This window comes from Coregonus clupeaformis, chromosome 34 (genome assembly GCF_020615455.1).
Source record: "Coregonus clupeaformis isolate EN_2021a chromosome 34, ASM2061545v1, whole genome shotgun sequence".
In the NCBI taxonomy this organism is placed as follows: Eukaryota; Metazoa; Chordata; class Actinopteri; order Salmoniformes; family Salmonidae; genus Coregonus; species Coregonus clupeaformis.
The window spans coordinates 26,916,587-26,933,850 of NC_059225.1; the positions used below are offsets into that span (position 1 = coordinate 26,916,587).

Sequence of the window (17,264 nt, forward strand, 5' to 3'; positions counted from 1 at the left end):
TGTTGTGCTGATTAAAGAAGCTATAAAACTGGCTCTTCTGCTGGAGCGTCAGCAATTGTGGGTTCGACTAAAGGCTCAAAATGGCAAGAAACAAAGAACTTTCTTCTAAATCTCGTAAGTCTATTCTTGTTCTGAGAAATGAAGGCTATTCCATGCGAGAAATTGCCAAGAAACTGAAGATCTCGTACAACGCTGTGTACTACACCCTTCACAGAACAGCGCAAACTTGTTCTAACCAGTATAGAAAGAGGAGTGGGAGGCCCCAGTGCACAACTGAGCAAGAGGACAAATACATTAGTGTCTAGTTTGAGAAACAGACGCCTCACAGGTCCTCAACTAGCAGCTTCATTAAATAGTACCCGCAAAAAACAAGTCTCAACGTCAACAGTTAAGAGGTGACTCCGGGATGCTGACCTTCTAGGTGGAGTTGCAAAGAAAAAGCAATATCTCAGACAGGCCAATAAAAAGAGAATATTAAAATGGGCAGTCTGAGATATGGCTTTTTCTTTCAACTATGCCTAGACGGTCAAAAAAAGTGTTAAACAAATCAAAATATATTTTATATTTGAGATTCTTCAAATCGCAACCCTTTGCCTTGATGACAGCTTTGCACACTCCTGGCTTTCTCTCAACCAGCTTCACCTGGAATGCTTTTCCAACAGTCTTGAAGGAGTTCCCACATATGCTGAGCACTTGTTGGCTGGTTTTCCTTCACTCTGCGGTCCAACTCATCCCAAACCATCTAAATTGGTCAGAGGTCGGGTGATTGTGGAGGCCAGGTCCTCTGATGCAGCACTCCATCACACTCCTTCTTGGTAAAATAGCCCTGACACAGGCTGGAGGTGTGTGTTGGCTCATTGTCTTGATGAAAAACAAATGATAGTCCCATGATACTCACACTACTGTGAACCATCAGATCCTCCTCTCCACCCTCTCCGAGTTGGGCATCTCCGGCGCTGCTCACTCTTGGATTGCGTCCTACCTGACTGGTCGCTCCTACCAGGTGGCGTGGCGAGAATCTGTCTCCGCACCACGTGCTCTCACCACTGGTGTCCCACAGGGCTCAGTTCTAGGCCCTCTCCTATTCTCTCTATACACCAAGTCACTTGGCTTTGTCATATACTAACATGGTCTCTCCTATCATTTCTACGCAGACGACACACAATTCATTTTCTCCTTTCCCCCTTCTGATAACCATGTGGCGAATCGCATCTCTGCATGTCTGGCAGACATATCAGTGTGGATGACGGATCACCACCTCAAGCTGAACCTCGGCAAGACGGAGCTGCTCTTCCTCCCGGGGAAGGACGGCCCGCTCCATGATCTCGCCATCACGGTTGACAACTCCATTGTGTCCTCCTCCCAGAGCGCAAAGAACCTTGGCGTGACCCTGGACAACACCCTGTCGTTCTCCGCTAACATCAAAGCGGTGACCCGATCCTGCAGGTTCATGCTCTACAACATCCGCAGAGTACGACTCTACCTTACACAGAAAGTGGCACAGGTCCTAATCCAGGCACTTGTCATCTCCCGTCTGGATTACTGCAACTCGCTGTTGGCTGGGCTCCCTGCCAGTGCCATTAAACCCCTACAACTTATCCAGAACGCTGCAGCCCGTCTGGTGTACAACCTTCCCAAGTTCTCTCATGTCACCCCGCTCCTCCGCACACTCCACTGGCTTCCAGTTGAAGCTTGCATCTACTACAAAACCATGGTGCTTGCCTACGGAGCTGTGAGGGGAACGGCACCTCCTTACCTTCAGGCTCTGATCAGACCCTACACCCAAACAAGGGCACTACGTTCATCCACCTCTAGCCTGCTAGCCCCCCTACCTCTGCGGAAGCACAGTTCCCGCTCAACCCAGTCAAAACTATTCGCTGCTCTGGCATCCCAATGGTGGAACAAGCTCCCCCACGATGCCAGGACAGCGGAGTCACTGACCAACTTCCAGAGACACTTGAAACCCTACCTCTTTAAGGAATACCTGGAATAGTATAAAAGTAAATCATTCTAACCCCCCCTCCCCCAACGTTTAATAAAAAAATATATATATTTATATATAAATAATAGGGTCGTTGTCCCACTGGCTATCATAAGTTGAATGCACCAATTTGTAAGTCGCTCTGGATAAGAGTGTCTGCTAAATGACGTAAATGTAAACTAAGCCCAAAGCAGATGGGATGGCGTATCGCTGCAGAACGCTGTGGTAGCCATGCTGGTTAAGTCTGCCTTGAACTCTAAATAAATAAGACAATGTCACCAGCAAAGCACCCCCACACCACCTCCTCCATGCTTCATGGTGGGAACTACACAAGCGGAGATCATCCGTTCACCTACACTGCATCTCACAAAGACACGGCGGTTGGAACCAAAAATCTCAAATTTGGACTCCAGACCAAAGGCCAGATTTCCACCGGTCTAATGTCCATTGCTCACATTTTTTGGCCCAAGCAAGACTCTTCTCCTTATTGGTGCCCTTTAGTAGTGGTTTCTTTGCAGCAATTCGACGGGGGGGATCCCGGGACCACCCATACACAAAAAATGTATGCACGCATGACTGTAAGTCGCTTTGGATAAAAGCGTCTGCTAAATGGCATATTATTATGAAGGCCTGATTCACGCAGTCTCCTCTGAACAGTTGATGTTGAGATGTGTCTGTTGCTTGAACTCTGAAGCATTTATCTGGGCTGCAATTTCTGAGGCTGGTAACTCTAATGAACTTATCCTCTGCAGCAGAGGTAACTCTGGGTCTTCCTTTCCTGTGGTGGTCCTCATGAGAGCCAGTTTCATCATAGCGCTTGATGGTTTTTGCGACTGCAAAAGGACATGACTGACCTTCATGTCTTAAAGTAATGATGGACTGTCGTTTCTCTTTGCTTATTTGAGCTGTTCTTATCATAATATGGACTTGGTCTTTTACCAATTAGGGCTATCTTCTATATACCACCCCTACCTTGTCACAACACAACTGATTGGCTCAAATACATTGAGGAAAAAATTTCCACAAATGAACAAGGCACACCTGTTAATTGAAATGCCTCCAGGTGACTACCTCATGAAGCTGGTTGAGAGAATACCAAGAGCGTGCAAAGCTGTCATCAAGGCAAAGGGTGGCTACTTTGAAGAAACTCAAAAAAAATATATATATATTGCTCAAATAAATAAAGGGAACACTAAAATAACACATCCTAGATCTAAATGAATGAAATAATCTTATTAAATACTTTTTTCTTTCCATAGTTGAATGTGCTGACAACAAAATCACACAAAAATTATCAATGGAAATCAAATTTATCAACCCATGGAGGTCTGGATTTGGAGTCACCCTCAAACTTAAAGTGGAAAACCACACTACAGGCTGATCCAACTTTGATGTAATGTCCTTAAAACAAGTCAAAATGAGACTCAGTAGTGTGTGTGGCCTCCACGTGCCTGTATGACCTCCCTACAATGCCTGGGCATGCTCCTGATGAGGTGGCGGATGGTCTCCTGAGGGATCTCCTCCCAGACCTGGACTAAAGCATCCGCCAACTCCTGGACAGTCTGTGGTGCAACGTGGCGTTGGTGCATGGAGCGAGACATGATGTCCCAGATGTGCTCAATTGGATTCAGGTCTGGGGAACGGGCGGGCCAGTCCATAGCATCAATGCCTTCCTCTTGCAGGAACTGCTGACACACTCCAGCCACATGAGGTCTAGCATTGTCTTGCATTAGGAGGAACCCAGGGCCAACCGCACCAGCATATGGTCTCACAAGGGGTCTGAGGATCTCATCTCGGTACCTAATGGCAGTCAGGCTACCTCTGGCAAGCACATGGAGGGCTGTGCGGCCCCCAAAGAAATGCCACCCCACACCATGACTAACCCACCGCCAAACCGGTCATGCTGGAGGATGTTGCAGGCAGCAGAACGTTCTCCACGGGCGTCTCCAGACTCTGTCACGTCTGTCACGTGCTCAGTGTGAACCTGCTTTCATCTGTGAAGAGCACAGGGCGCCAGTGGTGAATTTGTCAATCTTGGTGTTCTCTGGCAAATGCCAAACGTCCTGCACGGTGTTGGGCTGTAAGCACAAAACCCACCTGTGGACGTCAGGCCCTCATACCACCCTCATGGAGTCTGTTTCTGACCGTTTGAGCAGACACATGCACATTTGTGGCCTGCTGGAGGTCATTTTGCAGGGCTCTGGCAGTGCTCCTCCTGCTCCTCCTTGCACAAAGGCGGAGGTAGCAGTCCTGCTGCTGGGTTGTTGCCCTCCTACGGCCTCCTCCACGTCTCCTGATGTACTGGCCTGTCTCCTGGAAGCGCCTCCATGCTCTGGACACTACGCTGACAGACACAGCAAACCTTCTTGCCACAGCTCGCATTGATGTGCCATCCTGGATGAGCTGCACTACCTGAGCCACTTGGGTGGGTTGTAGACTCCGTCTCATGCTACCACTAGAGTGAAAGCACCACCAGCATTCAAAAGTGACCAAAACATCAGCCAGGAAGCATAGGAACTGAGAAGTGGTCTGTGGTCACCACATGCAAAACCAGTCATTTATTGGGGGTGTCTTGCTAATTGCCTATAATTTCCACTTGTTGTCTTTTCCATTTGCACAACAGCATGTGAAATTTATTGTCAATCAGTGTTGCTTCCTAAGTGGACAGTTTGATTTCACAGAAGTGTGATTGACTTGGGAGTTCCATTGTGTTGTTTAAGTGTTCCCTTTATTTTTTTGAGCAGTATATATGTATATATATATATATATATATATATATATATATATATATATATATATATATATATACATATACACACACACACACACATATACAGTGGGGAGAACAAGTATTTGATACACTGCCGATTTTGCAGGTTTTCCTACTTACAAAGCATGTAGAGGTCTGTAATTTTTATCATAGGTACACTTCAACTGTGAGAGACGGAATCTAAAACAAAAATCCAGAAAATCACATTGTATGATTTTTAAGTAATTAATTTGCATTTTATTGCATGACATAAGTATTTGATACATCAGAAAAGCAGAACTTAATATTTGGTACAGAAACCTTTGTTTGCAATTACAGAGATCATACGTTTCCTGTAGGTATTGACCAGGTTTGCACACACTGCAGCAGGAATTTTGGCCCACTCCTCCTTACAGACCTTCAGGTTTCTGGGCTGTCGCTGGGCAATACGGACTTTCAGTTCCCTCCAAAGATTTTCTATTGGGTTCAGATCTGGAGACTGGCTAGGCCACTCCAGGACCTTGAGATGCTTCTTACGGAGCCACTCCTTAGTTGCCCTGGCTGTGTGTTTCGGGTCGTTGTCATGCTGGAAGACCCAGCCACGACCCATCTTCAATGCTCTTACTGAGGGAAGGAGGTTGTTGGCCAAGATCTCGCGATCCATGGCCCCATCCATCCTCCCCTCAATAAGGTGCAGTCGTCCTGTCCCCATTGCAGAAAAGCATCCCCAAAGAATGATGTTTCCACCTCCATGCTTCACGGTTGGGATGGTGTTCTTGGGGTTGTACTCATCCTTCTTCTTCCTCCAAACAAGGCGAGTGGAGTTTAGACCAAAAAGCTCTATTTTTGTATCATCAGACCACATGACCTTCTCCCATTCCTCCTCTGGATCATCGGCAAACTTCAGACGGGCCTGGACATGCGCTGGCTTGAACAGGGGGACCTTGCTTGCGCTGCAGGATTTTAATCCATGACGGCGTAGTGTGTTACTAATGGTTTTCTTTGAGACTGTGGTCCCAGTTCTCTTCAGGTCATTGATCAGGTCCTGCCGTGTAGTTCTGGGCTGATCCCTCACCTTCCTCATGATCATTGATGCCCCACGAGGGGAGATCTTGCATGGAGCCCCAGACCGAGGGTGATTGACCGTCATCTTGAACTTCTTCCATTTTCTAATAATTGCGCCAACATTTGTTGCCTTCTCACCTGCTTGCCTATTGTCCTGTAGCTCATCCCAGCCTTGTGCAGGTCTACAATTGTATCCCTGATGTCCTTACACAGCTCTCTGGTCTTGGCCATTGTGGAGAGGTTGGAGTCTGTTTGATTGAGTGTGTGGACAGGTGTCTTCTATACAGGTAATGAGTTCAAACAGGTGCAGTTAATACAGGTAATGAGTGGAGAACAGGAGGGCTTCTTAAAGAAAAACTAACAGGTCTGTGAGAGCCGGAATTCTTACTGGTTGGTAGGTGATCAAATACTTATGTCATGCAATAAAATGCAAATTAATTACTTAAAAATCATGAAATGTGATTTTCTGGATTTCTGTTTTAGATTCCGTCTCTCACAGTTGAAGTGTACCTATGATAAAAATTACAGACCTCTACATGCTTTGTAAGTAGGAAAACCTGCAAAATCGGCAGTGTATCAAATACTTGTTCTCCCCACTGTATGTATGTATGTATGTATATATATATATATATATATATATATATATATATATATATATATATATATATATATATACACATACATACACACACATACATACATACATACATACATACATACAGTTGGGAGAACAAGTATTTAGTCAGCCACCAATTGTGCAAGTTCTCCCACTTAAAAAGATGAGAGGCCTGTAATTTTCATCATAGGTACACTTCAACTATGACAGACAAATTGAGAGAAAAAAATCCAGAAAATCACATTGTAGGATTTGTAATGAATTTATTTGCAAATTATGGTGGAAAATAATCATTTGGTCACCTACAAACAAGCAAGTAGTTTTCTGGCTCTCACAGACCTGTAACTTCTTCTCTAAGAGGCTCCTCTGTCCTCCACTCGTTACCTGTATTAATGGCACCTGTTTGAACTTGTTATCAGTATAAAAGACACCTGTCCACAACCTCAAACAGTCACACTCCAAACTCCACTATGGCCAAGACCAAAGAACTGTCAAAGGACACCAGAAACAAAATTGTAGACCTGCACCAGGCTGGGAAGACTGAATCTGCAATAGGTAAGCAGCTTGGTTTGAAGAAATCAACTGTGGGAGCAATTATTAGGAAATGGAAGACATACAAGACCACTGATAATCTCCCTCGATCTGGGGCTCCACGCAAGATCTCACCCCGTGGGGTCAAAATGATCACAAGAACGGTGAGCAAAAATCCCAGAACCACACGGGGGACCTAGTGAATGACCTGCAGAGAGCTGGGACCAAAGTAACAAAGCCTACCATCAGTAACACACTACGCCGCCAGGGACTCAAATCCTGCAGTGCCAGACGTGTCCCCCTGCTTAAGCCAGTACATGTCCAGGCCCGTCTGAAGTTTGCTAGAGTGCATTTGGATGATCCAGAAGAGGATTGGGAGAATGTCATATGGTCAGATTAAACCAAAATATAACTTTTGGTAAAAACACAACTCGTCGTGTTTGGAGGACAAAGAATGCTGAGTTGCATCCAAAGAACACCATACCTACTGTGAAGCATGGGGGTGGAAACATCATGCTTTGGGGCTGTTTTTCTGCAAAGGGTCCAGGACGACTGATCCGTGTAAAGGAAATAATGAATGGGGCCATGTATCGTGCGATTTTGAGTGAAAACCTCCTTCCATCAGCAAGGGCATTGAAGATGAAACGTGGCTGGGTCTTTCAGCATGACAATGATCCCAAACACACCGCCCGGGCAACGAAGGAGTGGCTTCGTAAGAAGCATTTCAAGGTCCTGGAGTGGCCTAGCCAGTCTCAACCCCATAGAAAATCTTTGGAGGGAGTTGAAAGTCCGTGTTGCCCAGCGACAGCCCCAAAACTTCACTGCTCTAGAGGAGATCTGCATGGAGGAATGGGCCAAAATACCAGCAACAGTGTGTGAAAACCTTGTGAAGACTTACAGAAAACGTTTGACCTGTGTCATTGCCAACAAAGGCTATATAACAAAGTATTGAGAAACTTTTGTTATTGACCAAATAGTTATTTTCCACCATAATTTGCAAATAAATTCATTAAAAATCCTACAATGTGATGTTCTGGATTTTTTTTCTTCTCATTTTGTCTGTCATAGTTGACGTGTACCTATGATGAAAATTACAGGCCTCTCTCATCTTTTTAAGTGGGAGAACTTGCACAATTGGTGGCTGACTAAATACTTTTTTCCCCCACTGTATATATACACATACACACACACACACATATACACACACACACACACACACACACACACACACACACACACACACACACACATATATATATATATACACACAGTGCCTTCAAAAAGTATTCAGACCCCTTCACTTTTTACACACTTACGTTACAGACTTATGCTAAAATTGATTAAATGACAACAATTCCTCAGCAATCTACACACAATACCCCATAATGACAAAGCGAAAACAGGTTTTCAGAAATAACTTATTTACATAAGTATTCAGACCCTTTGCTATGAGACTCGAAATTGAGCTCAGGTGCATCCTTTTTCATTGACCATTTTTGATTTTAGTCATTTAGCAGATGCTCTTATCCAGAGCGACTGACAGTGAGTGCATACATTTTTCATATATCATCCTTGAGATGTTTCTACAACTGGATTGGAGTCAACCTGTGGTAAATTCAATTGATTGGACATGATTTGGAAAGGCCCACACCTGTCTATATAAGGTCCCACAGTTGACAGTGCATGTCTGAGAAAAAACCAAGCCATGAGGTCGAAGGAATTGTCCGTAGAGCTCCGAGAGAGGATTGTGTCTAGGCACGGATCTGGGGAAGGGTACCAAAACATTTCTGCAGCATTGAAGCTCCCCGAGAACACAATGGCCTCCATCATTCTTAAATGGAAGAAGTTTAGAACCACCAAGACTCTTCCTAGAGCTGGCCACCTGGCCAAACTGAGCAATCGGGGGAAAAGGGCCTTGGTCAGGGAGGTGACCAAGAACCCAATGGTTACTCTTACAGAGCTCTAGAGTTCCTCTGTGGAGATGGGAGAACCTTCCAGAAGGACAACCATCTCTGCAACACTCCACCAATCAGGCCTTTATGGTAGAGTGGCCAGACGGAAGCCACTCCTCAGTAAAAGGCACATGACAGTCCGTGCTTAGAGTTGCCAAAAGGCACCTAAATTATCTGGTCTGATGAAACCAAGATTTAACTCTTTGGCCTCAATCCCAAGCGTCACGTCTGGAGGAAACCTGGCACCATCCCTACGGTGAAGCATGGTGGTGGCAGCATCATGCTGTGGGGATGTTTTTCAGCAGCAGGCACTGGGATACTAGTCAGGATCGAGGAAAATATTAACGGAGCAAAGTACAGAGAGATCCTTGATGAAAACCTGCTCCAGAGCACTCAGGACCTCAGACTGGGGTGAAGGTTCACCTTCCAACAGGACAACAACCCTAAGCACACAGCCAAGACAATGCAGGAGTGGCTTCGGGACAAGTCTCTGAATGTCCTTGAGAGGCCCAGCCAGAGCCCGGACTCGAACCCGATTGAACATCTCTGGAGAGACCTGAAAGTAGCTGTGCAGCAATGCTCCCCATCCTACCTGACAGAGCTTGAGAGGATCTGCAGAGAAGAATGGGAGAAAGTCCCCAAATACAGGTGTGCCAAGCTTGTAGCGTCATACCCAAGAAGACTCAATGCTGTAATCGCTACGAAAGGTGCTTCAACAAAGTACTGAGTAAAGAGTCTGAATACTTTTATTTTGTAATAAATTAGCAAAAATGTCAAAACACTTTTTTTTTGCTCTGTCATTATGTGTAGATTGATGAGAGGAAAAAACAATAATCCATTTCAGAATAAGGCTGTAACGTCACAAAATGTGGAAAAGGTCAAGGGGTCTGAATACTGCACTATAAAGGGAATAGGGTGCAATTTGGAAGCTAGCCCATCCTCTGCATAACACAGCCAAAACTTCTAATGGTCATGTCCTATTACAGTCAAACTCTTGCAGTCGAGACTAGTTATTTTCAAGGCCATATATTAGGACGGGTGAAATAAATTACCTGCTCGCGTCTCGAACAACAAACAGTTAAAAATGTGAAACGGGGAGGAGTAAAAAATAACTCATCCTTATGAAGGTTTTCATTTGAAAACGAACGGTGCATCCCTCAGCTCACCTGTCTCTGACTCCCAGTGAGGCTTATATGGTGTGACGTGCAAAAACGACCTTATGACCTCTACTGGGCTAGCCCAGGCATTTCTCCCTCTACCTTTCTATCTATCCAAACGAAGGCTTAGTCCCCAAATAGTAGTATATTCCCTATATAATGCACTACTTTTGACCAAGGCACACTATATTTTTAGAGGTATTGTTAAACGCCCTCATAAAGAAAATGAGAATTAAAAACAGGTTCAGCCCCTGGTTCGACCGTGATCTGGCAGAGTTACTCCACCTCAAGAACTCCATTTGGCGAAAGGCTCGGCACACGCATACTCAGGCTGAGTGGCTCTCGTTCAGGCAAATGAGAAATAAGTGCACTCAGGCTATCCGGAAGGCCAAAGTTAGTTACTTTAAGGAGCAGTTCTCTCTCTGTGGGTCTAACCCTAAGTAGTTCTGGAAAACAGTTAAATACCTGGAGAATAAACCCTCCTCCTCACAGCTGCCCATGTCCCTTAATGTTGATGATGTGGTTGTTACTGACAAGGAGCACATGGCTGAGCTCTTTAATCACCACTTCATTAAGTCAGGATTCCTATTTGACTCAGCCATGCCTCCTTGCACATCCAACATTTCCTCATCTCCCAGCCCTTCTAATGCGACTAGCCCCGATGCTCCTCCCTCTTCTTCCCCTGCCCCGCTACAAAGTTTCTCCCTGCAGGCAGTCACAGAGTCTGAGGTGCTAAAGGAGCTCCTTAAACTTGACCCCATCTGGGTCAGATGGTTTAGATCCTTTCTTCTTTAAGGTTGCAGCCCCTATCATCGCCAAGTCTATCTCTGAACTTTTTAACTTCTCTCCTCTCTGGGGAGGTTCCCACTGCTTGGCTGCGTCCTTTATTTAAAGGGGGAGATCAAGCTGATCCTAACTGTTACAGGCCAATTTCTATTTTGCCCTGTTTATTAAAAGTGTTAGTAAAACTTGTCAATCAACTGACTGGCTTTCTTGATGTCTATAATATTTTCTCTGGTATGCAATCTGGTTTCCGCTCAGGTTATGGATGTGTCACTGGAACCTTAGAGGTCCTAAATTATGTCACCATTGCCCTTGATTCTAAGCAATGTTGTGCTGCTATTTTTATTGACTTTGATAGTAGACCATTCCATTCTTGTGGACCGGCTAAGGAGTATTGGTGTCTATGAGGGGTCTTCGGCCTGGTTTGCTAACTACCTCTATCAAAGAGTGCAGTGTATAAAGTCAGAACATCTGCTGTCTCAGCCACTGCCTGTCACCAAGAGAGTACCCCAAGGCTCGATCCCAGGCCCAACGCTCTTCTCAATTTACATCAACCACATAGCTCAGGCAGTAGGAAGCTCTCTCATCCATTTATATGCAGATGATAGTCTTATACTCAGCTGGGCCCCTCCCCGGATTTTGTGTTAAACGCTCTACAACAAAGCTTTCTTAGTGTCCAACAAGCTTACTCTGCCCTTAACCTTGTTCTAAACACCTCCAAAACAAAGGTCATGTGGTTTGGTAAGAAGAATGCCCCTCTCCCCACCGGTGTGATTACTACCTCTGAGGGTTTAGAGCTTGAGGTAGTCACCTCATACAAGTACTTGGGAGTATGGCTAGACGGTACACTGTCCTTCTCTCAGCACATATCAAAGCTGCAGGCTAAGGTTAAATCTAGACTTGGCTTCCTCTATTTTAATCGCTCATCTTTCACCCCAGCTACCAAACTAACCCTGATTCAGATGACCATCCTACCCATGCTAGATTACGGAAATGTAATTTATAGATCGACAGGTAAGGGTGCTCTCTAGTGGCTAGATGTTCTTTACCATTCGGCCATCAGATTTGCCACCAACGCTCCTTATAGGACACATCACTGCACTCTATACCCACTGGTTGAAGCTTATTTATAAAACAAACCTTAGGCATCACTCCCCCCTATCTGAGATACCTACTGCAGCACTCATCCTCCACATACAACACCAGTTCTGCCAGTCACATTCTGTTAAAGGTCCCCAAAGCACACACATCCATGGGTCGCTCCTCTTTTCAGTTTGCGGCAGCTAGCGACTGGAACGAGCTGCAAAAAACACCCAAACTGGACAGTTGTATCTCCATCTCTTCATTCAAAGATTCAATCATGGACACTCTTACTGACAGTTATGGCTGCTTCGCGTGATGTATTGGTGTCTTCTTGCCCTTTGTGCTGTTGTCTGTGCCCAATCATGTTTGTACCATGTTGTGTTGCTGCAATACTATGTGGTTGTCTTAGGTCTCTCTTTATGTAGTGTTGTGGTGTCTTGTCGTGATGTGTGTTTTGTCCTATATTTTATTTCTTGTATTTATATATTTTTAATACCAGCCCCCGTCCCCGCAGGAGACCTTTTTTCCTTTTGGTAGGCCGTCATTGTAAATAAGAATTAGTTCTTAGCTGACTTGCCTAGTTAAATAAAGGTTAAATAAATAAATAAAATAATAATAATAATAATAATAATAATAATAATGATAAGTGGTGCCATTTGGGATGCAGCAGAGGTAGCTAGGTAGAGTTGTAGCGACTGACTGACTAAGTCAGCGTAGTAATAATAGAACCATGTAATTAGTGGTGTGGCAGTGCAAGCTGAGTGGTGCATGGACCACAGCGGTCTCCTCTCACCTGGGAGTGACTCAGTCAATAGCACACGCAACATTCTCATAGCTAATTGCTAGTTGTCATGGAGAATTTCAGCAGGCCCTATGAAAAGAGCTACAGTGAAATTACAACCGAATACCCAATTAGGGGGAAATCACAGGCTAGAGTAAAGGAGAGGGGAGGGGGGGAGGAGAGGGGGAATTGTCGCCATGTTCGATTAGCGGAGGCGTCCGTCAAAGAAAGAGAAAAAGAGCGAGGGAGCTGACGGACGTAAATCTCACCTGGTGAGAAACTCCACGACAGCGTCGCCGAGAAACTCCAGCCGCTCGTTGTGATTGATTCTGAAGAGAGAGAGAAAAAGAGATTAAGAAAGAGACATGAAGGCAGAGAGGAGAGAGAGGTCTCAGTCTATCGTATATCAGACATTTACACAGGAACCACAGGTCTCTGAGACCAAATCAACACAATCTGACAAATATCAGGGGTGAAAATCCAATAGCGACCTGAAATATGGCCTACATGTTTGAATCAAGTTGATTAATTCTACTCAAGTGTATTTATTCAGCCTCAAACTTTCACAAATCTATAGAACACATTTATTAGCACACAATGCAAAGGTGTTTGGAATAGAAATGGCCCCTGCATCAGTGCTTGGTGACAATGCTTAGGCTCACTCATGGAACTATGTGCAGGGCCAACCCGCACTAGGGCATAGCAAGACAGCAACTGCTTGGCTTAGGGACATTGCATTCGCTAAGTATACATTACATAATAGATTGGAATAAGAATGGCCCCTGCATCAGTGGTTGGTGACATTGCTTAGACCTCCTTATGGAAGTAGGGCCTACCTGGAGGGGGAGGGGTCGTCTTGTCCAAGACGAGACATGATGTTGATCAAGGTGTTGATTCCTGACCAATCAGACAGAGGTTGGTTAGTCAGCATAGGCAACAGAAACATCCATCGATCAATATTGATGATTGTGTGTGTGTGCGCGCGGATATGTATTCTACTGTAGGTACCCACCCTTCTTCCTCATGTACATGTGGTGGACCTTCCTGTCTCCATACTTGGGCTGGCGGATGCCACAGTTGGACAGAGAGTTACGGGCGTGGTCCGGGTTCATGCCGAAGTTCAGGTGGTGGCTGGGGTGAGTCATGGCCAGCTGGAGAGAGAGGAAGAAGAAGTCAGAACCTGCTGATGGTGACTGATGGGTGACTCTTCTGGGACCGTATGTATCACCATCTGAATGGATAAATTGAGCTACAGTATGTACTATGTGAATTAGCATCCCAAAAATATGAATCAAATGGAAGGAAGTATAAATAAAATCAAGCATTTTAGAACAGAAAAAGCCAGTAGCACAGTAGAAGATCTACACATATTCCCCACCACTGTGCTTTGTTTGGAAAGCAGGGTGTCTGTCTGATCCGAACATCATCAACCGAGGAGAAACAGGGAAAAGAGAATATGGCTGTAGTACTCAGTAAGACGTGCCGAGCATTTATCAATCTAACATTATCAGAATGTAGCTTCTATCAGCAAAAACACTAACTCATCTCTCCTCTCAACGGACTGCTCGGGTTTCCAACTTAAAATCAATTTCAAGCTCCAATGAGATATATGTAAAAAGTTAACAGAGGGGGTTTCAAAATCATCACTCCAGACGCCACCAGGGTTGTATCCTTGAACAGAAACAAATTATTTTTTGCTGTAACTAAAAGAAACAGAACTGCATTCAACAGTTTTCAGAACTATTTGACATTGTACAAGTAGAAGTCTAGCACAACTCTGTCCTCTTGTCTGAAAGGTTGACACAAAAATACTTGGAATTCTAAATTATCCCTGTTGTGCAAACAGAGAAATGTCAGACACATCGGCTGTGTCCCGAATGGCACTTATGAGCCCTGGTCAAAAGAAGTGCACTGTACAGAGAAAATTGTGCCTTTTGGGATGCAGCCATAGAGTGACAAAGACAATACACTTAGTCCTCCTTCACAGAGTTATTAACGTTACACTTGAAAGCGCTCAGAACAGCTAAGTGTTAGATGCTTTTTCTGCCCTCCCACGTCACTTTATACACAGAAGATCTCTGCTAACCTTCGTGGGTAATCAGTCTCTCTGTGACCATAACTTCAGAACAAAGTTGCCTACAAATACAAAGTTGCACTGCCTTTGCCACTGATACAAACAAGCACTGTATAAAAATATGCTTCAAATGAAAACCGAGATGACTGCATTAAGATAAACAGTAAGCTATAGGCCTATTTCAAATCATATTGAAATACATTTCATGTTCAATCAATTGAGTTCTATTATGCTATTTGTAGGCTACGGTCTGTAATTTGTCTCAGTATATTTCATGCTGTGTAGCCTAACGTGCGCAATTATGTTCCAAATCGGTAATTTAGAGCATTTGTATTGGGTAAGCATTAGAATACGCATGCCTCAATATTTGCAGCCGTAGGTGGTAATATCTCTTTAGGAGCTAATCCATCGTCAGTATTGTGAAATAATTATAATGTTAAGGATAGATTTGAATAGAGAAAGCTGATCCGAGAGCAGCGTACCCTTTCATTCGATCCTATCCGTATCGACTCATGCTCCAACGACGCACTTAGCGACCGTTCCCACTGCGTGGTGTTTTGGGAAACGCATGTTACATCTTCGGCCGTTGTAGGAAAGACGCATTATTAGAAACAGTCGTAAGCCTACATTCCATCGCTATCGCAAAACCGGTCCCTGGAAAGGATGCTAGTCTGTCAAAATTATGATTGCATGAAGTTATGGGGCTTTGGATATACTGATCATTGCATTGTCTATTGGCTCCTCAACAGCCTTTGGCTAAACATGAGTAATCATGATAGAGGACCCTGCTAGTCTTCTATGAACATTTGAACATCTTGAAGAACGACCTGGCCTTAATGGCCATGATCTCTTATAATCTCCACCCGGCACAGGCAGAAGAGGACTGGCCACCCCTCAGAGTCTGGTTCCTCTCTAGGTTTCTTCCTCAGTTCCTGCCTTTCTAGGGAGTTTTTCCTAGCTACCGTGCTTCTACATCTGCATTGCTTGCTGTTTGGGGTTTTAGGCTGGGTTTCTGTATAAGCACTTTGTGACATCTGCTGATGGAAAAAGGGCTTTAAAAATACATTTGATTTAATAACTCAGGAGGAAAGTCTGAGTGTTTCTCAAATGGCACCCTATCCCCTCATATTCCCTATATAGTGCACTACTTTAGACCATTAATTATGTTGGAAATTAGAGATACGAAAACATGATCCACTTTGGCACAAACACACACAGAGTGAGATAACATCTGAGATGGGGCTGTGGTAGAGTTGTACAGTTGAATAATTGAGGCCCTTCAGGCAGTCTCTGTTCCTGTCAGCACAGGTCAGGGGAGAAGGGTGAGTAGGGACGGGGAGGAGGAGCACGGGGGAGGTGGGTGAGGAAACTGAGGGGTGGAGGAGGTGGTTTAAAGAACAGAAGAGAAGGGGGCAGGCAGGAGATCCTCGACGATGCTTGCATGTCTCCAACCGTCACTACATCTATAACCGAAAAGGATGTTGTAATCTAGAGCTCCCCTGCAGGACGATAGAGGAAACTACAGGACATGGACTGGTGGTGTGTCTGAGTGAGTGAGTGAGTGAGTGAGTGAGTGAGTGAGTGAGTGAGTGAGTGAGTGTGTGTAAGGCCTCTACCATCAGCCAGGGCTTTCTAATTAACAATAATGATGACAGGCCATCATCACTATCACACAAAGACATGGCCACTGCCTATCACACACACATAATCACAGACAGACACGCACAATACCGCAGGTTAACACATGAATGCAAGCGTGCACAAGAACACACATCTAAATTAGGGAGGTGTTACGTGGTCTGTGAAAATGCAGGAATCATGACTAGGTCTTTAGGTGTCTTTTAATTAGCCATGTTTGTTACCCCCTACTCCTTTTCACCAAAAAGCAGGTAAAACGAAGCAGGCATGGTCAATTAGTGGGATCTTTGTCTGTTTATGAAAGGGTAAGAGTGCCTTGAGTGTATGATCATGAGGCAACCATCAGCCCATCCCCTCTCTTTAAGCATGCATACAACACATTAATTTCTAATGTATCAGTCTCTGTATGACAGCTCTCCAATAGTGCTGGAGGCAGCACTGAGGCGCTGAGGCTAATGCTGTGAGCTCTGGAAGGCTACAGACCTGATGGGACTACACTGGCTGTATGTGTGTGTGTGTACAGTGTATTGGAAAATATTCAGACACTGACTTTTTCCACATTGTGTTAAGGTACAGCCTAATTCTAAAATGTATTAAATTGTTTTTTTATTTACATAAGTATTCAGACCCTTTACTCAGTACTTTGTTGAAGCACCTTTGGCAGCGATTAAAGCCTCAAGTCTTCTTGGGTATGACGCGACAAGCTTGGCACACCTGCAGATCCTCTCAAGCTCTGTCAGGTAGGATGGGGAGCGTCGCTGCACAGCTATTTTCAGGTCTCTCCAGAGATGTTCGACCGGGTTCAAGTCCAGGCTCTGGCTGAGCCACTCAAGGACATTCAGAGACTTGTCCCG

General features: G+C 44.7%; 1 protein-coding gene across 2 annotated transcripts in view; it reads right to left on the minus strand.

The window, feature by feature from the left end:
• drosha (drosha ribonuclease III) overlaps positions 1-17,264 on the minus strand; it is a 146,999-nt gene that overhangs the window by 104,886 nt on the left and 24,849 nt on the right. For both annotated transcript variants that reach the window (XM_041861997.2, XM_041861996.2), the window contains exons 18-20: positions 13,711-13,849; positions 13,535-13,595; positions 12,968-13,027 (exon numbers count right to left, since the gene is read on the minus strand). In XM_041861997.2, the coding sequence (XP_041717931.2) occupies positions 12,968-13,027; positions 13,535-13,595; positions 13,711-13,849 (260 nt within the window). The remainder of the gene's footprint in view (positions 1-12,967; positions 13,028-13,534; positions 13,596-13,710; positions 13,850-17,264) is intronic.